Source organism: Vidua chalybeata, chromosome 4, assembly GCF_026979565.1.
Source record: "Vidua chalybeata isolate OUT-0048 chromosome 4, bVidCha1 merged haplotype, whole genome shotgun sequence".
Taxonomy (NCBI): domain Eukaryota; kingdom Metazoa; phylum Chordata; class Aves; order Passeriformes; family Viduidae; genus Vidua; species Vidua chalybeata.
The window spans coordinates 23,270,767-23,290,642 of record NC_071533.1 but is presented as its reverse complement, the minus strand read 5'-3'; the positions used below and the strand labels follow the sequence as shown (position 1 = coordinate 23,290,642).

The following is a 19,876-nucleotide window of genomic DNA, read 5'->3' as shown; positions in this document are numbered from 1 at the left end:
TGTCAGTCAACCCTTTTCCATTTAAATTAAGCTGGAACTTTGGTTGCTGGTCAATACAGATGCAGCTGGAATGTGTATGTATTTCTGGCAAAATGTGTTTGTGTTCCAGCAAAGGCCTCCCCTTGCTGTTTGCTTCTGCTCAACCCATCTGTCTGTGACAACTTCCAAGGCCACCTAAGTGCTGTTTGTTTCACTGGCTTCAGTTTGTGACACCATGTGCTGAACTTGTTCCCAATGTTTTGTGAAGCAGCCTTTGCTGTGAAAAAGGGAAGGCTTTGTGGTTTCCCTACAAGGAAACCATCCAAGCCATGTTAACAGGACAGTGATGATGTTGGAGAATATAATCTCTCTCTTCCCCTTATGCTGCCTCTCTCTCACACAAACTCAGCAAAGGTTTTTAACTAAATAGGACATGCCAGTTTGTTAAAACTTCATTAAGGGAGAAAGAAGGACAAAGCTTTAGCAATACAGTGCAGGAATATGAAAGACCTGTGGTAGTTTTATAATGACATTTTATTCAGAAAACAGTCTGTATAAAAATATTTACAAATACTTTGAATTTCTAAGTTGAAATAAAATGCTATTTATATATCCAAATCTAGATTTTCTTTCTTCTGTCAATGTGCTTTTGCTTTCCTCTTCTGCACTCTTCTCCCAGTAAAGGCAATTACAAAACACCTTCTGTATGAGCTATACCAAACATAGACTGCAGTGTTGCATAGCAGGAGAGGTTTGTATGTGCTGTTTCAGCATAAATTTGATTGTTGTGCAGGGAGAGAGGGTCCCCCCTCTTTGCCCAGCCCTTGAGGAGGCACAGGATTGCTCAGGGGATCTTGCAGCTGGGTCAATCTGGTCTTGAGCCTCTCCAGTGTGTCAAACTTTGGTTCCAAAATGTAACATCTATTTAGAGTACAGCACCAACATCATGGGATCCCACTTCTTGTCTCTCTAGTAAGCCACAACGCTGTTAAATGTGTGTCCTATGGCTGCCAGGAAGCAGCTACTGTTTCTCATAACCGTGGTTTGTATACAAGTGTGCTTACATGATGCTGCTCACCGTTACCTACGGATGCTGTTTGACACAAACATACCCTTGTAGCCATCACTGTGGTATAAAGCTAACCCATATAAAAACGTGTTTGACCAGAACTAAGTGTCACACATTGGTCACTTTGAAAAGGGCCTTGAAATACTACTCTCTGGATTGCAATATAGATACTATTTACAAAATGTAATTCTGTCATTTTTCTTTCAGTTTAAAGCCTAAACAGGCAATAAAAAGGTATTTAATGTTTCCAGAAAGGACCTGTTTTAAATAAAAGGTTCAAGGTTACAGAATATGATACTGATGCTTAGTTGTAATGCAGCTTACAATAAATTAATGAGTGCTCCGAATAACCCCAGAAGTTTTGAACAGTGACCACTCCTGTGATTAGATGGCAGGTGTTCAAATTAAGTGCATTACAGGCATACACCACACGTATCGAACCCACACTCTGGTTCTGCAACCATCCCCACGCGTGACTCAGCAGCCCCAGAGCACCCAGAGCTGCCGGATCCCGTGCGTGCAGAGCTGGGTGACATCTGTGTGGGGGCACAGACAGCACTGGAGACGTGAGACTGCCCCCTGGTAAGCAATGCCTTCCCGGTGGAGAGAGGCAATTCCTGCCAGTGGAGCAGGAGTGCTGGCACACAGCTAGGAACGGAGGGTGGCGTTGCGCTCCTCCAGCTGCTTCCGTATTTGTGACTGGAACAGAAAGACAGCCCGTTACTGCTTGTCTGCGTGCATGTGGATGTGGGTGAGTACAGCCCAACCAATTCCTGGTATTTTTTTAGGAAGTAGGGTTTTCAAGGCTTTATATTGTCTCCTCATGCCTGCCATCATGACCCAGGACATGCGGTCTGGGCTGATGATCCTTATTGTTTACCAAGCACATATAATGACATCCTTAGAGATGGAAGTAGTTTTTTCTTACTAATGAGCGTCCCTGTAAAAGTGCATCCCAAAAATGCTGAAGTGGATTTGCAGGCAGATACATTATGCCCCCGTGCGTGGCACTGATGAGGCCACACCGTGACTGTTGTGTCCAGTTTTGGGCCCCTCGGTTCAGGAAGGTGCCTGAGTCCAGAAAAGGGCAGTGGAGGGGAAGGGGCTAGATCATAAGTCCTGTGAGGAGCAGCTGATGGAGCTGGAGGGGTTTAGCCTGGGGAAGAGGAGGTTCTGGGGTGACCTTATCACTAACTCCCTGAAAGGAGTGGGTAGCCAGCTGGGGTTTGGTCTCTTCTCCCAGGCAACCAGTGACAGGATGAGAGGACATAGCCTCAAGCTATGTCAGGGGAGGTTCAGAGTGAACATCAGGAGGAATTTCTTCACAGAAGGGGTTGTTAGATATTGGAATGGGCTGCCCAGGAAGGTGGTGGAGTCACCATCCCTGGAGGTGCTTAAGAAAAGACTGGGTGTGGCTGTGGCACTCAGTGCCACGGTCTAGTTGACAAGGTCCTGCCTGATCAGAGGTTGGACTTGATGACTTCAGAGGTCCTTTCCAACCTAATTGATTCTGTGATTATGTGAAAACTGCATATTCCAATATAGCTGGCCTGGCAGCCAGAACAAGTACTCCCTTGTTGGAGGTGCTGAGAACTGTAGCACTTGGGTGCCCCAGTCCTGGGGGGTTATGCTGACAGTAGCAGGCGCTGCTGCCTGGGATGCCGTGTAACAGCGCACATCACCTTACCAGTTTCCACCGCAGGATTTTAATCCACTCGTCAGCTTCTATCCCAGTTTTTGCACACAGGTAGTATGTCCTTAGTGGGAACACTAAACTGTAAGTAAACAAAGCTTTCTTAAGTTGCTAGAACAACTGGCAGTTCTCTCCAAAACTGAGCCCAGCTGGCCTGTGCCAACAGTTGCTGAGACAGAGCAGGACAGGGAGGCTGTGCTCCCCTGCAGCCACCAGAAGGGAGGTTAGCCAAGAATGGGTGACAGCCATTTACAGCCCAGAGTCCTTAAGGATAAGGACCTTTCTTAGGATAAAAGACCCACATCTGGGCACAGAAGGGGTTACCATATGACCTGTATCAGTATCTGACCCCAAGATCCATGAGTCTAGGTGATGATTATAGATGCTTACAGAATTAAAAATGCCCACTACAAATGGGCCCACCTTTTGCCAGGAGTAATTTGGCAAAGGCATGCAGGACTGACAGAGATTGTCTGACAGAAACAGACTTGAGAGTTAGAGGATGAGCAGGGTTACAACCACCACGGGTTTACATTTCAAAATTCCCTTTCTATTTTGAACTTCCCAGCAACATGGAGAAAATCCTGCAACCTACCAGAAACAATTGACTCTTTCCTGGGAATAGTCAAATTGCACAGCTGAACATTCAGTTAAGTCAAGTGCTCGAATTGGTTCCGTAGCCTTGAAGAGAAAATGTTTTTAAAATGTGGACACATGAAAACAGAAGATAAGGTTATCTCAGCTAATCTTCAGTGGATCTAGACCTTTACAGGCACCTCCACAGGTTTTTCCAGGCATAGTTACAATGTCTGTAACACTATAAGCACAAACTAGCAAGCATAACATCAGTGGCATGATACAAAGTGAGCTTAATATTAAAAACTCAGGACAGTTCACATCTGGACAAGCAACCGAGGAGATCTGTGCTGCAGGAATGTTTGAGCTACATGGAGGCTGCTGAGGGTTTGGCTGATACCTTGTAATGTAACTGACACAGCAGCAAATCTGGTACCACTTCCAGCTAAGGTTTACAGAGACAAAAGCGTGGGTATAGGTCTTATCAGACTAGCCAGCTGTTGGAGGTTGAATTAATTCCTAAGTGCCTTAAAAGGATGAAGCTGGGTAAGGAGAAATCTAGAAGTAAAGTCAAAGTAGTGCTTGCAGTAGAAGTGGCAGGTTTGGCTGCCTGAGAAGCACGTGTGCACAAACACACACACATATGTATGTGCATAAAAGTTTCTTTGGACAAGCGCAGGTGCAGAGACAGATTGTAACAGCAACTCATCTCCCTTAGGAGTTTCACTCTCCCTAGGTGTGAGAGCTCTTCTTCCATTTGTTTCAGCCTCACACTGTTAAGGCCTCAGAAGAGGCAGCTTGTTTGCTTTCTGCCCAAACACCCTCAGCTGTTTCCATGGTCCTTCATCAGGTGTATGGAGGTGTCTGTTGCTTTCTCATCTTCCCTTAATATTTCTGCTGACTCAGTGGCTGTTAGTAATACCCTACATTAGAAGGAAGCCCCTTGGGCTGTGGTGTGATACCAAATGCTATCCCAGGGTCAGCTGCAGGCTGCCCACCTGTAGGTACCTGCAGCCCCACAGCAACAACAAGAGTGCCAGGAGACACTGGAGCTGCTGCCTGGAAGGAGGTTGTAGTCCTGACAAACACAGGAATTCTTCTTGCCTGGTAAGTCACTAATGGAGTGCTGCTCTTTGAAATGCTATCCTGCAAACTTAATTCAAGTTATGTTGAACTGAAATGAAAACTGATGGAAAACCCTGAAAAAACATAACTGTTTAGAAATGGTAATGTTTGGTGAGAGAAGGCAGTTGTCTGCTCTTGTATAAAAATCTGTTAGAGGCTTGAAATAGGGCTTGGCAGAGGTGAACAGTTTGGCTGTATTTTATGAAGGGCAAAGAAACTCCAGATGCATTTCTTATCTTTACTACCAGTATTTTTAGAACTATTTTAGCAGCACATTCTCTGTCAGGTTGTGTCTAAGCTACAAGTAAAGGTTGTGTTGTGCTGGTAGCTTAAAATCCACTTAATAAAGCAACACAAAAGTGTATTCTAGGCCAGGTTGGGCAGGGTTGGAGCAGCCTGGTCTAGTGGAGCCCTGCCTGTGGTAGAGGCTTGGAAGAAGAAAATCTTTGAGGTCCCTTCCAATCTATTCTGTATAAAAAAATCCCTGTAAACTCTATCCAGTAGCTAAGACTGACAGAGCACAGTAAATATTTTCCAGCTGTAAAACTTGCTTTCTCTTGTTGAAGTCATCAGCAAAACTGACTTCACTTGACAGGTTTGACCCTTCTGACAGTTTGGGAAGCTTTAGCTTGGAAAGCTGTGATACAGATGTGAGAAGCCAGAGATACAAGGAGGCTGCAGCTGCCTGTGTAGATATTTAAAAGGTAGAATTGGTGTTTGCTACTTACTGTCTGGTCTTTGAAGTACTTAAGTTCATTCCTATGCAGTGTAAACCACCTTGTTTTCCAGCTCTGAAAGATCAAGAATGAATGGTAACTGTCTTGGGAGAGTTTAGTCTAAAAATTAGGAAAGAAAAACTTTCAAAGCTGCTGGCTTGCCCTGGTTTACAGTTATGCTTTGTTGTTGCTCAAAACACAAATTGTTCCTCTCTGCAGGGAAATACAGGTGGAGCAATTTCAGCTCCATGTTGTCTTAACTTCTGTGGGAGATCACAGAGTGGAAGTAACAAGAAAGAGTTTTCCTTACCTTGACTATTTTGCCTTGTTTTATCAAATATCCTTCTTTGGTACCAAGCTGTGAAGTAACAAAGAAAGGGATTGGGGTTAGAGGCTGAGCTCTGCTTCTACTTTCCACATCCCCCTCTTTGCCTACAACAGGAAGATGGATCAGTTCTTTGGGAAAGTCCCCATATCCACTTGCCCTCACTTCAATGCTCCCCTTGGGCAGATCCAGCCACCTTAGGGTGAACACAGAGCTGTGCTGGCTCTGAAGGCAGCCCCCAGGCTGTGCCTCCCTCAGGGAGCTTCTGGCCTGCACCTTCTCAGCCTAACACAGCGAAATAGCCGCAGTTACTCTTCATTTAGGAAAGCTGGATGGTTGCCTTGGTACGTGTTGTGACCAGGAGCACATGGGGTTTAACTGACAGTGGAATTATCCTCAGAAAATGCTCCTCAAATACAACCAGGGGAATGTGCTGTTTTACTGAGCTGCTCTCTTCTCTCAACCAGGCCCATGCTTGACAGGAAAAACCTGTTATGTTCAACGTGCTTTTTGAAAAATTGGGGTTTGAACTGTTTCTCTGTCATCATGAGCGATACTTGGACCTTATGACTTCTTAGATACTGAAATTCTCTGTAGGGACTTGGCTGTAAGACCTCTGAAAAGCAAAATTTTGCCAAGTTACCATTTGTTCTTGAAAAAATATTACCTTTTTATTGGTGGTGTGTGGAAGTCAAGATTCTTTGGAGGTTAAAGTGCAACTCGGTGATGAAGGGTTGGTTATGAGACACATTAGAATTGGTTCTTCTTGCAACTTCATTAACCCATATTAACATAACTCTTCCTCTTTCCCCCCAAAAATAGAGTATATAGTTAAAATACTTTCCTTTCTGTTCAGAGCAAACTGTTCCGGAGAAACCACCTGTCTCACTTAGACGTGAGTTACAAGGGTTTTAGAGACTCTAATTGCTGTTCAAGTGAGTCTCAAATGTCAGAATAGTTGGCCCAAATGTATATGGTGATTTTTTTTTGTGTATGCATTTTTTAAATTCATGATAATTTTAATAATGATAAATTATTCTAAAAGATAACACAAGAATGAAAATCTTTCACATATTCTTTGTTTGGATTGTCAGACTCATCCAGGTCAGCTGCAGAAAATGTTTTTCCAGGGACAGCATTGAAGTGACAACAATTATAAAAGCCTTTATTTGCCATGGGCCTGTACTGAGCAAGTCTGTATTTGTTTTGCCTTGTTTGGCAAAGAATTCCTGTATTTACAAACCCGTAAAGGGATTAATAACCAGTCTTACTCCATAGCTCACTCCAACAATCGTGCTTGACTCAGGCCAGAAGCACCCCTCCCACGAGAACACAACTTACTGAGGGAGCATTTGGGACAAGGTCACTTTCTGTCCTTCCCGTCTGCATTGCCGTGTGAACTCGGACAGACTCATAAATGGAAGGTTCTTCCACTTGCCGTGGGTAGGGATGCTTCAATACAATTAAAGTTCCTGGACAGAAAAGAGCAGGAGTAAGGATCTGGCAAGTCCAGCTTAGAAAATAACTTGTCAGTAGCTACATCTCTGAAAAATGGTTAATTTCACCTTTTCCTAAAATTAAAAAGGCAGCTGTGAAAACTGTAAATACATGGTACTTTTTCAAAACCTTTATCCTTGCAAATGCTTGCATGAAATCTCTTGATTCATTAAATTCCTTTCCTGTCCAAGAGGCTGTCTTGGAGGGCAGGCAGGATGCTAAACTAGATAGGAGGCCATAAGAGTCATTGGGTTTGCCAACATCCCACTAGCTGGTGCTTAAATCATTTAATCTGCCAGAGCTTTGGCTACAGGCTTCCTAACAGTAAACCCACATTACCATCACCCTCAACTGTTTTTACCACAGCTCTTCCCAGTTAAACTTTTCATTATAGCCATTCTTCTTTGCTCCAAGTAAGGTCATGTTTATTGCATGTTCCCTGAGAAAAAACTGCATTCTCTATAGTGAATGTATTGTACTTTTCAAAATAGTGAAGAATGTCCTTGAAATAGTATCTGCTCCACTGTCTAACTCCATTCTTTAAAAATAATGTCACAGCATACCAAATGCTGTGACATTTGCATTTTATGCTGCTATTGTAGCACTTAAAGAGGAGAGATGCTAGAACTGGTAACAACTTGGACTTGAAACCTACAGATGTATGAGTAATTTACAAGTATTTTGTAATGGGAAGAGCTAAAAAGAGAAATGGAAAAGTAGTATTTGAAGTAACCAGCTGAAATCTGTTTGCAGGCACAGGAGGTGTATGCAAATGTGATCTATTCAACTTGCTGTACGTGGAAAGTCAACATTAGTTTATTTCTATCTGGCCTTGCAGAAAAATTATGCTTTACCATTTAAAATAAAATTGAGAACATCTCCATCACCATTCCAGAGAAACTACTCCTGAGCTGTTGCATAGAATCGGGGTATCATCATCTGTACGCCATGGATAAAAAGCACCATTGCAGAAATGAAAGGACTAATATAACATTTTATACAGTATTTGTTTTCTAATAAGTTCTCTGTGTATTTTTTTTCCCTCCACAAAGACAGTTGTACAAAATAATCTGGTAATTATACACAAGATCTAGCAAAAGCTGCACTGTAGCAAGATTATTCTGCCACATCTGCATCTGCTGATGCTTGGATTGGAGTTGACTCTGATGAGCCTCTACCTCATTTTTGACAAAACATGGTTATGACCCAGGAGAAATCTGATACCTGTATCTGAAGGAATATTGCCTGAGTGTTAATTCTCTCTTCCTCTCTACTGCTTTCCATGGTATGGTGAGGTGGAAGGTTTCTTGATATGATGTTAATTTTTTTTTTTTTTTTTGTACCACATCTGACTTAGAGGTTTCACAGAGCCAGTAGGATCTGATTAGGAAACCTTAAGGCAGCAAGTGTTGATCCCATCCATAGAGATCAGATAAAATGTCTTGCTTATTAGTGTCTGTAACACATGCAGTGAAGGAGTGAGGAATGGGGAAATATAAGTTTTATGTCATCTGAAATCTTTACAGAGCTAGGCCTGTGGGTACATGCCTGATTTCCCAGGAAAAATAGCTCACTGGCACAGAGGATACATGTGGGAGCTCTGTTTTTGAACCATTCATTAAAGCAATTTAAAAAGAGAGTGTTTTGAGAGATACAAGTGCAAGACTGGGTGTACAACTGCATTTTTCTTGGGGGAAGAAATTGGCAAAGGAGCCCTTGAATTTAATGTTTGCATTAGCAGAGTACTGGTGCAAATTTAGCGTGTGACATGTTACGGTTATTACATGTGCCAAATATCATTTAACTGGGCTCTTGCATACATAATTAGTACTGCTCTGAGTTATTTGCATACACTTGCCACAGAGGACACTGAAATTTTTGGCATTAATTTGTACTGACATGTCTTCAACTCTTACACTTGAAGCTAAACATAAAACTGACATTGCCATGATAATATCCACTTTGTTTCTCCAGGGGTTCTAGTCTGATGGTGTTCAATTCACTTGTAGGAATCAAGTTTAATATTTTGACCCTTTAATTCAGGCAGCACATTGGTTGGTAGAGAAACTTGTGCTTTTCTCTCTCCTTTTAAAAGCAAGAAAAATCACTGTGATTGCAGATGGCATCAGCATGGTGATGGCACTGCGGGCAGAACAGAAGAGCTGGTTAAAAACACATTCCCTGCAGGAAAGAGGAGCATAACACTGTAGGCTCCTTCCTTGGACAAAGAATAGTGAGATGAAACAATTTCAAGTCACTCTTCCACTTATTCTTATTGGGGGATTTCAACTTCATAGATGAATATTTATTTCCTCACTAAGACTGTGCTTTGGTTTTGCCATTTTTGAGAATGTTCTAATCCTCCCAGTATTTTGAAATGTTTCCTCCTCTGAGAAATTGAAAGGAGTTCATAGCCCTGGTTAGCAAAAGCCCAATAACCTTACGTGTGGTTTATCTTCAAAGAACTTGAAAGATTTTTTGAAGTGGAATTTATCTAGATACAAATACAAATGTGAATTTATGAACACTTTAGCGGAAGATCTATTTGTTAGCACAACAGAAGCTCCTTTTAGTTAGATCTTTGTGAAGCATGGCTACAAATGTGCTCATACACACAATATGTTTCTCCTTACCTGTTTCACTTCCAATTAAAGGCTGGTTTGCAAAATGCATGACCAATTCCTTCAAGCTAGAAAATTCATTAAATCCAAATTTGAATGAAGTTCCTGTGTGCTCAACATGGAAGTGTTTCACAGAATCTTTACCCCTAAAATAAAAGAGCAAAATTTGTCAAGATGTAAATGCCAAAGGCATTTGGCACATACAATCCTTAAATATCATCTTTCACTAGAGGGAATCTGACCCAGATCACAGGCTAATCACTGTCCTAGTAGTATTACTACTGCCATTACTGTCCCTCACTAATATTCAACACATCTGAAAATCAGATTTTAATTGCTGACTTACAGATATGAGATGATGAAAGCCTAGAAAGGCCAAGTTGGTTAATTTAACTCTTGCATCAACAAAAAGACTCACAAAAGAGATTTCAAGCCTTCTGCCTAAATAGGACAAAATCCTTTCGCTTACTGGACTTCAACCTTGAGGGTGTACTCAGTATGTGTCTTGATTTTCAAGTAGCATCCCAATCTCACAGAAAATGTCTTCTGTTTCCCTTTGAAAAATAGGCTGTCTCTGTTTTGCACCCAAACAGACTCAATAACCTAATTTTAAATACCTAGGGCTTTAGAAATTGTTTGCTTTGTCTCTGTATTTGGATGATTGGTTCCACTAGGATAGGCACTGACAAACATGAACCAGGGTCCTGGTTCTGTAAGGGAAGTAACAGCTTTTGTTTATGAAACCTGATGGCATTTAGAGAAGTGTGCAAGGTCTCACTTCCTGGGTAGGCAATTATTTTGACTTCAAAAGACAGTGGAGCACTTATTGCAAGTATTTCTCCAGTGAAAAAGTTACTTTTGTTAATGTTACTAGCACCCAAAGTAAACTGTCTGAGGAAAAACTTACATAGCAAATATACTGAAAAAATGTGGTGAAGAAAATGAATTATAGCATCTCTTTCATTTATTGCCCCTTCCAAAGAGGATTATGATTCCAAACTGATATTTTAATATTTATCTTTGAACAGTATTTACGATACTGTAGAAAACAGAAGAAGAAACCCTCTATGGGCTTCCTACATGTTTTGTGCTACAGTCAACTGGAGCACAACAAGCCAAGTGCAAATGCTCAACACCACGGAAGAGCTGCTGTGACTCTGCTGCAATTACATGGTTTCCATCTTTTTGTTTAATTTCTCAAGACAATGTTGCAATGAGAGCAAATTCTACTCTGCTTCCTACTTCCTTTTCAAACTGGCTAATGTAGCTGGGGATGGGATTTCAGGCAATAATGCGATCTCTCTTCCTACAGCTGTCAATAAAAACCTCAAGGGATGGCTAAGCATTTTTTCCTTGAAAAACCCCAAACTATAATCATGGCCAAAGTTCCTTGTGAGGCTGAGGCAGAAAATAAAGTAAAAGCTACAGAAGATATTTTAGGACAGAAGGAAAATGACAGCTAGAATTGCTGAAGTTATCCTTTTTACATAAATGTATCAGAACAAAACTGAATTACTTATTCTAAAATTAAGTTTTAATATTAAACAAAAAACTGACAGAAAACATAACATTAACCAGTAGAAAAATTGTAAAACACTTTAAAATCAAAGTCAGTATTCAAAGGATATGTACCACCAGAAACAACAGAAACTAAAGAACAGAATAAAAGATCAAACTTCAGACTGGGCTATTCAGTTCGTATGGTAATGTAGTAAGTAATTCTCACTACATGAAGAGCTGAACAAGAGTAGAAATGGGCCCGAAATAGATTTTTGTAGGTCTTCTAAGGCTATAATCTGTTCAAGCAGCAAATTTATTTTCATTAACTAACACTTCTTTTTCCTAGTAAAAGAACTATTTAAATTTTGGATTATTACAATAAGTCATTTCCTGAATGCCCTTTAAAACTACCTTCAAGATACATATTTTTTTTTAAATTGTCTGAGGTAGTTATCTCAAATAATGCTTAACATTTTAATGTAAAAAAAATTAACCAGAAAAACAATTATTAATTTAAAACTGCTTTATTTAAGGAAAGTAATTACTTATAAATGCCACTATTCTTTTTGGCAACACTTGCACTGAATTCAGTTATTGCTACTCTGAATACTCATTTTGTAACATCACCTTCAGATCTGTTGGGCACCCCTTGTATAGATGGCTGCCTATAGTGGTAATAATTTCAGCAGTGTGTGTATAGGCACACTTGCTTCAAGATCTTCTGTCAGAAGTGGGTGAAACACCTCATCATTGCCTTTCCTGGGGAACAGGGTATGTGCAAATCGGACTTTCCTCAGTCCCAAGCATCTGCTCTTCCAAATTGTAACAGCTCCTGCTACTGAATATGCAGAAAGCCACAATCTCAAGGGCATATGCTGTGCTCCTGTCAGGGGTGGAAATCACCAGCAGCATTACACAGATCAAAGTGATTTTAGAAAGTTACTGTGGTTCAGCTGAGTTGTGATCACAAATTGTTCAGAGGCTCAGTTTGCAGCAGGAATGAGCTTCCATGCACCAGCTTAAAATTTTGGTCAAGAGGCTGTTTTTATCACGCAGTTGCCAAAGGTTACAAATATTTTTAGGGCTGGTTACCTCTACCCAGCCAATGTGCAGGATAGAGGTGTGTCTAATGCATCTGTCCTTCGGTTTCCTTGCTAAAATGTTGTAGCTTCTCTCCTTCTGGGAGATTCTTTAAATGTGATTCTGTAGTGAAGTAACCAGGCCAGGCTTCTTCTGCTCTGTGTTGGTTGTATCCTGAACAGTTGTGTCCTAAATTGCTGTAATTGACTTCAAGGCCCTGGCATTGATCGCTCACAAGGTGCTATTCAATTTAGTCAGACCTGGCTAAGACTGAACCTTAGCACAAAAGAGAGGAGTAAAACTAGCCAAACACTGGATCATCCTTCAGAGGTGATGGTTCCTATGCAGGGATTCAGAAACTAGTAAGATTAGTACCTGTTAAATGTTTGCTGCTGTCCTCATCATAAAACTCTTCTACTCCCACCAGCTGTTTCTTAAGCTCTTTTAACTGACATGCAGATTTTTGTTGTGCAGACTGAAAATTTACAGCCATTCTATAGAATTATGTTTTCTACCAATAAGATTAATTCATAATTTGGAAAAATGAGAGCAGTTGTCAAATCCAATCCAATTTTTTTTCCTCTAGCAAAATGTCATTCAGTGGGATTACACCAATAGAAAATATATTTCAAAATAGTTTAAGCCTAGGGGAAAAAATAAAACCTGTAATGCATGGGACATTCAAACATGGAAGTAAGTGCAGCATTAGATTAGTCCACTCTGTCCATAGCCTACCTTACAGAGAGGGAGTACAGATCTTCCCTTTCATTGCTCTTCCTCAAAAGATAGCTCCCATCCTTCCCGTTGGAGAGCAGCAGCGCTTCTGCTGCGTGTCGGGTGAGATTGTCATGGTACCACCTGGGGAGACACAGGGGGTTAGAGCATCCTTCACTCCGCTCTTGACTGGCTGATGCTGCTTTTTGGAGCAGGATTAGAAAAAGCAGTGTTAGTTGCAGTCCTTCCTCTACAATTTTGAGTTGCAACCCTCCTCACAGGCACTCACAGTTTACACAGATCTTTGTCTCTTGCAGTGGCTGCCTTTTGACATGGTCAAAAACTATTTTTCATTAACACAAAGTTGTGTACTAACAGCTGACTGTTCTGCTGGATCTAAAAACCCTGTAAATTCTGCTTGCATGAGCAACAAATTACTCAGGTCTGTGCTGATAAGGTGAAAGCAGTTTTGGGGGTATACAGAATCCTTTGTCTATTTTCAGAAGCTATACTTCCTGACATATGTATGTTTTTTGGTACACATCCTCTTCTGGGCAAACAGGCGGTGCTTAAACTCCTCATAAACTCTGTATTTCCCTCAATGCATCTTCACTGCCAAGAACTGTAATTAAACATGCTTGCCTAAGCTTAGAATTAAAAAGATCAAAATTAACTGACAAAATTTCAGTGAAAATTAAGATATCTTGCTATTGTTGCCTCTTGGCCAAGTATGATCTGAGCAACAAAGGAAAACATCTAAACATTGTTTCAATTTTTCTTCAGTGAAAATTAACTTCATTTTTATAGAAAAAGTTTTGCAAGGACTTCACAGGCAAAAAAAATCCTGCAAAGAAGTCCAGGAAGCGTAGTTTATGGGTTTGTTTCCATTCAGAATGTTCCACAGTGGAAACACCCAATTTTTACAAGAGACAAGGATCTCACTGGAAATCAACCTGAGACTGAACACAAAAAGCTGGAGCTGTAAAAGGTTGGAGCTGAAATCCTGCAAGGCACGTGATAATAACCATAGCCATGCACACACACATGAAGTTCTGGAGCAGAAGGAGGGAGGGATACTACACCCAAGGCTCTTCTGGGAGCAAGCTTCCCTTGTCTGTATGTGGAGTGGTGCCAGGTCACCTCTCCCTTCCTTTTAAATGCCTGTAGCATTGGGAATGAAGCTTGTCACTGCTTCAGCCAAAGAAACACAGTTTCACTGAAAGCAGAAGTGCCATCGCACAGCTTGTGTCGTGGCAGTCTTCAAAATGAAACCAGGTGTAATTGTATCCTCTTTCTCCTTAGCTGTTCATCCCAAGTTTCCACCAAACTTGGCATCTCACACAAAGCTTTAACTCTGAATTTGGACGGCTGCCTATTTGAAATGCCAGCTGGCTGATGAATTGCTTTATGAGAGACTCCAGACTGTTAACCCAGAGGAAGAGAAGATCCATGTGAAACTCAATACAGGCAGGGCATTACTGTTTTGGCTCTAGAATGTGGTCCATCTACAGAGTAGAATAAAATAATGAATATTTAAAGAGTCAAAGTGTCATCCTCTGGAGCACCTGTTAGCCAAAATCTGCTTTGGGATTAACTGCCCAAGTAAGTAACAGGCAAAAGGTCAGATCATTCCTGATGTCGGGAGGATCATACCAGCATGGCCAGACCTGCAGCTGAGAATGCAGCACTGTTTTGAGTGGGATTTCGTAACATTATTTGGCTCGCTTCTGTGCAAAATAAGCAGATGTTGAGAAAATCTGTGAGTGGTCATTGTCATGAAGGAGGCAAATTTAATCTGAAGTTGCTCATAACTGCGTTGTTACCTTATTTCAAAAAAAAACCCTTTTACTAAAATTTTGAAAGAGAAGTCACTTAAGTTTAAAAAATGCTGTGTTTAAATCCACACTCTCTTTACACGTAAAAGACTAGTGACTAATGAAATGTTACTACTATAAAAAAAAAAAAAAAATAAATAAACCAACCAGAAATCAACAACAAACCCCTTGATTGGGAAAATAATGTTTGAAAGTGCACTTTTAAAACTTTGCTGACTAGGCTGTACCAGTTTCTTGCCTAAATATGCTGTCTCAGACAAAAATCCTTCAAATGTTACTATGTTCCTCTTGTTCAGCTCAAAAAATAGAAGTGGATGGGAGACAGTAATGCAGATCTTGGTGTCAAAGAGACTGTTACATGTAATTTTGGTTTTTTTCTCTTCCTGACTGTGACAGATGGTTTGATCAGGTTACTTTGATATTCCACTGTGAAAATGGTCACATAAACTTTGTTCCAACTGCATAAACACAGGTAAAATATTAAATTCTGAAGAAAATTTAGAATTTGCATCACAGACTACCAGGAAGGTAAACAAATGCACACCTGTGTAGTCTGCTCTCACAATCAAGCCTGAGCTGACAGTACAAGTAGGAATCACCAGGACTAAAAATAAACCCAAACAATCCTGTGGTTAGACACTAGTAGGTATACTTCAGGTAAATTTAAGTATTTTTCACTGTGAGAATCCTTCTATTTATCTGTCTCAGAAAAAAAAAAAAAAAACAAAAAAAAAAAAAAAACAAACTTCTAAGCAGTTCTTTGAAATTGGCAGGCAAATCAAGATGGGATTTATGGCTCATTTGGCAAAAGTGTAAAAGGCAGTCCACCTTCAGCTGAAGTTTCGGTTGTCTTCTGAGTTACACCTGGGGCAGGAAACTGTTGATACAAAACACAATACTGTATCTACCTTCATGCTGTCTTAAAACGAGACATTAAGGAAATTAAAATGCTTTACAAACATGCATCTCATTGAAGCCCCCAGAAAGTCCTTCATAAAGTTGAATTGTCTTAAATCTTCGGTTTTGAACATGGTGGATAATGTTGGATAATCAGGATGTTTCTGAAGTCCTTCCAAAAGTCATCTTTATAGAGTCTTGTATTCACTACAAAACAAGTCCAGGAATATGCTCTGTACTTTGACACCTTTCAGACTGAAAACCATCAGTAGTGTAAAAATTGCCTGAGGTTCTTGATTGAGATTTCTCTGAGAAACACAAGAAGAAAGATAAAAGAAATTCCTTCCTTGCTTCAAACCCACTTCTTCTGGCTGCCCTTGGCCTTGTATACCCTCCTGATATGTATACAAACTTCTGGGAGGTTTCTCTTTTCTAATTATTTCATTTCTTCTATTAAAAATAAAAAGTGTGTTCAACTTTTTGGGGTTCCCTTTCTACAATTTGACTGGCAGTCTCAGGCTCAGAGTTTATAGCTGCTGTCATTTATCCATTCTTGTTATTTTAACTTCATCCTAAATTATGTTAAATATCTTCATCCCATTCCATGTAAGCAAGCTTGTGTTAATGCCATCCTTCCTGCTCTTTGGAATGGCCAGTGAAGGCATGTCTTAGGATGGGCAAGCACAGCCAGTCAGATCATTTTTGCTACCCTTTGAAAAAGAAACCATTTTCAGACATCAGCCTATTTATGTCACACTGCATTGGTGATGGCATAGAGGAAGGACTTCACTGATGGCTTTTACAGGAAGGAGGAGGAAATGAGACTCAGTGCCCCAGAATGCCCAAACTTATCAAAGCACACAGCCTTGCCCTGAAGATCTGCCCCTCCAGTCACCAGTGGGGTTCCCCATGGAATAAGCTGGTGGCTGCTGTAGTACAAGCTGTGACTGTGCTGACCAGCTGTGCTCCTGCAGCTGTGCTGATCATCACAACTCCAGAACAGGATGCACTCACGTTAAAATCTCTTCTTTAGGAGCTCTCTCTGTAGTTAATGCAGCAGCTAGAGCTACCTACATCATGGTGAAGATCAGGAATATGTTACAGCAAAGTTTGGGGTGGGAAACTCCCTGTTTGGGTTAGAACATCATCCTCAAAATGTTCATTCATTCTTTAGCAACCCAAGTTGTTCCAACTAAAAATGTTAATGAAACTTCATTTCTGTGTCCCCTGCCAATAAGTGCCCTTAGGTATGGCATCTGTAATTTCTGATAATGCTGTTTTCAAAGAAATTGTGTGGATGTTTTACAAAACATTTCCGCCTGTGTAAACAGAGGCTACTGAATAAACTTGTAGCTGGCATCAGGTGGATAAACTTTTTAACAATAACAGAATACACAAGGAACACAAACACTTATCTAAGAAAGGGTGAATGCTGAGTGACTTGCATAATTCTCTTCTGAGCCATTTTTATGTGCATACTGTGTAACATCCATAAGAAATTTGCTTTTCTTCCTCACAAAAATGAAAGTAGCACCAGAAGAGAGCACAGCTGGGAGTTCTGGCTGCTATTTGGTGTAAGTTTGGAGTGATAACTCTGCAGTATGCCCAGCTACCAGATAAATGCATAGGCAGAGGTCACACTTAGTTTTTGTGTCCTTATCAGATGCTCTCAGACAGATGTTCTATCCAGGTGTAGCCTGGATAGAATTAGAAGCCATGTGCATGTTTGGCTTGCTTTTGTGACAAAGTCAGGCAATTAAAAGTTCCTTCTGTGAAGCAGGAAGGAGGTTCTTGGTGTTCAGCTGGGTGAGCTATGCTCTCTTCCCAGAAGCTCCCTCCCCTGCTGCAGCAGAGGCAATAGTGCTGGTGCTCTGTGATGGGTGGAAAGCACTTTGGCTCTCTGAGATGCAGGCGCCAAGCAGAAACACAGCAAGTCTAAGTCATCTCTTGTCCACTTCTGAAAGGTAACAACGACCCAGATTACTGGGAAGATGAGCCACATGTCCTCCCAGTAGGACTTCACTCGTAGTACTCACAGCAGTTATTTACCCTCAGTTGGTTGACTGGATTTTTTTATTGTTTGTTTGTGGGGTGTTTTTTGTGGTGGTAGATGTTGGCAAATTTTGTGTTTTGTTGTTTTGTGTTTTTTTTTTTTTAATTAAATATATCTTCTACCACAAGGAGTTGAATTCACTTACACTTTGAAACTCTATTCTAGTCTCAAAGATGTATTTCCACAGTACTGCTCGATGGAGTGCATGGGAAAGCACTGACTTATCTACTCTGGCTAGATGTAATACTCTTCAATGCTTGTGCTCCAAAAAGGACTGTAAAACTGACTCACTAGTTCTCTATTTTTGGCACTCTGTATTTCGGCAACTTCCAGCTCTTATCTGTCAAGTATAGTAGTTTGGGATTTTAATTTTTTTTTTCCTAATATCACACCCTAGAAGCATTGCCCATCATCTCAAAATTGCAAAAGGGTTCTCTGTACCTCGCATCGCTATAAGTGAAGTTTTGGCCATGTTTTTAATGGTGCATGAGTTGACAGGGCTCTAGAGAACCTCCAAAAGGGCAAGAATGCTAAGAAAGAAGGTGTCAGGCAATCAAATTGGTATTTATTAGACATCCTTTCAATGTGTTACACTGAAATTCACAAAGTTGTGTAAAGTACTTTGCTGGAATACAAGGAGGCTATTATACGAGGGAAAATAATTTTAAAATAGAAATAAGAGGAAATAACATCATTGTATCCAGTCTTAAGGTTTGTCTTCTAACTGTAGACTTTCACTAGTTCAGCTTCTGCTTTTCACTTCAGTTTTCTCTCCTCCTTCGTTCAACTGCCTTAATTCTGATTTTCACCCATTATTTGGCCCACTTTCTAGTCACTTTAATTTTTATCTCCCTTAAATTAGAAAATAGAGATGAAAAGAATTCTTATCACCCTTTACCCTATTCAGTGTAACATGTTCTTCTGTTTCACAATTTTATTATCACCTGATCTAGGCCTGTGGCTTGATTTCTCTTCTGTTGCTAAAACTAAGCATGAAATGTATTGTCTAGCCTTACAAATATCATCTGTCATGGTATTGTCAGACCTGAAAGGGCATAAAAGTTCTGCTGCCAGGGGTGACAAAGTTTGGACTGTAGAAGGAAAAAAGGCTACAAAAATTTGTTTCCTCTTGCCCTGTGCCTTTCACTTTTGATAAACAAAGTGTCACCCAAACTATACTGTATTGGGATGCCTACTGTGCTACCAGGTCTGTCTGTAATTACTGGGATGACGGGATACTCCACATTCTCATCTCTTGCGCAAATAACTGCCACGCGGAATTCCCCAACCTCACGCAGTACGTGCTCAGCCACAGGAGCTCCACACTGCAGTTTTCTGGCTGTGTTTTCAGCTCTAACAGCAACAAAGGCAACTGGAAAATAGATTGACTCCAGCAATAACCAAAGAAGAATACCATTGTCATTTCCCTTTTCCTTTTAAGCCAAGGTGCTTATGTCTCTTCTGGAAAACTTCAGTGTTCCCGTTTAAACATTTTGGTAGATTTAGGGACAAAGCTAATGGGTGAGGCAACAAGTTTTTAACAAAGTGTTCTGGTTTTGATCTTCCATTTCATTAAGCATTAGGTCCACCTATATACACATCAATACAATTAATCTGACTGTAATCTGAATTTTCCCTACATTGCTGACAACTTTCCATTCTGTTGAGCAGCTAACCTAGTAAACTACAAGCATATCCTTGTAAACTACAAGCATATCCTTGTAGTAAACTACAAGCATATCAGCCTTTTCTCTTAAGAGTAAAGTCCTTCCCATTTCACACTTCTTTAAACCTTATCCAACTTCTTTGATTTTTGCTCCAGAAAGCAGAAGCTTTAACTAAACTGCTTCAAATTCCCCCCTAAAGGTATGTGAATCTTGAAGCTGATTCTCATTTGAATGACCATTGTCTCTGTTGGACACACACTCCTCACCAAAACTAGATCTCAGTTGTGCTGGACACTGCATCAGCTGTCAGGGGAACTCTGCACTGTGAGAGTAGGGGACTAAGTTTAGGATGGAAAACCCTTGTGATGACTGAAAATTTAATTGTATGGTCTGAGGTGTGATACACCTACTTGTCACAGCTGAAAAAGTATTTACCTTAAGAAATCTTTCAGATTATGCTACAAGAATGTCTGCTGCATGAGGACTTCTACATCTTTAGGCAAAAAAAAAAAAAAAAAAAAAAAAAAGT

The 19,876-nt window shown here is 40.6% G+C and overlaps 1 protein-coding gene across 2 annotated transcripts in view; it reads right to left on the bottom strand.

The window, feature by feature from the left end:
* Positions 1–510: 510 nt before the first annotated feature.
* The window catches only part of DAPP1 (dual adaptor of phosphotyrosine and 3-phosphoinositides 1), a 55,686-nt gene continuing 36,320 nt past the window's right edge, over positions 511–19,876 (bottom strand). For both annotated transcript variants that reach the window (XM_053940833.1, XM_053940834.1), the window contains exons 2-9: positions 12,917–13,039; positions 9,614–9,747; positions 6,825–6,955; positions 5,469–5,516; positions 5,171–5,233; positions 3,337–3,422; positions 2,736–2,823; positions 511–1,747 (exon numbers count right to left, since the gene is read on the bottom strand). In XM_053940833.1, coding sequence (XP_053796808.1) covers positions 1,697–1,747; positions 2,736–2,823; positions 3,337–3,422; positions 5,171–5,233; positions 5,469–5,516; positions 6,825–6,955; positions 9,614–9,747; positions 12,917–13,039 — 724 coding nt within the window. In that variant the 3' untranslated portion in view covers positions 511–1,696. The remainder of the gene's footprint in view (positions 1,748–2,735; positions 2,824–3,336; positions 3,423–5,170; positions 5,234–5,468; positions 5,517–6,824; positions 6,956–9,613; positions 9,748–12,916; positions 13,040–19,876) is intronic.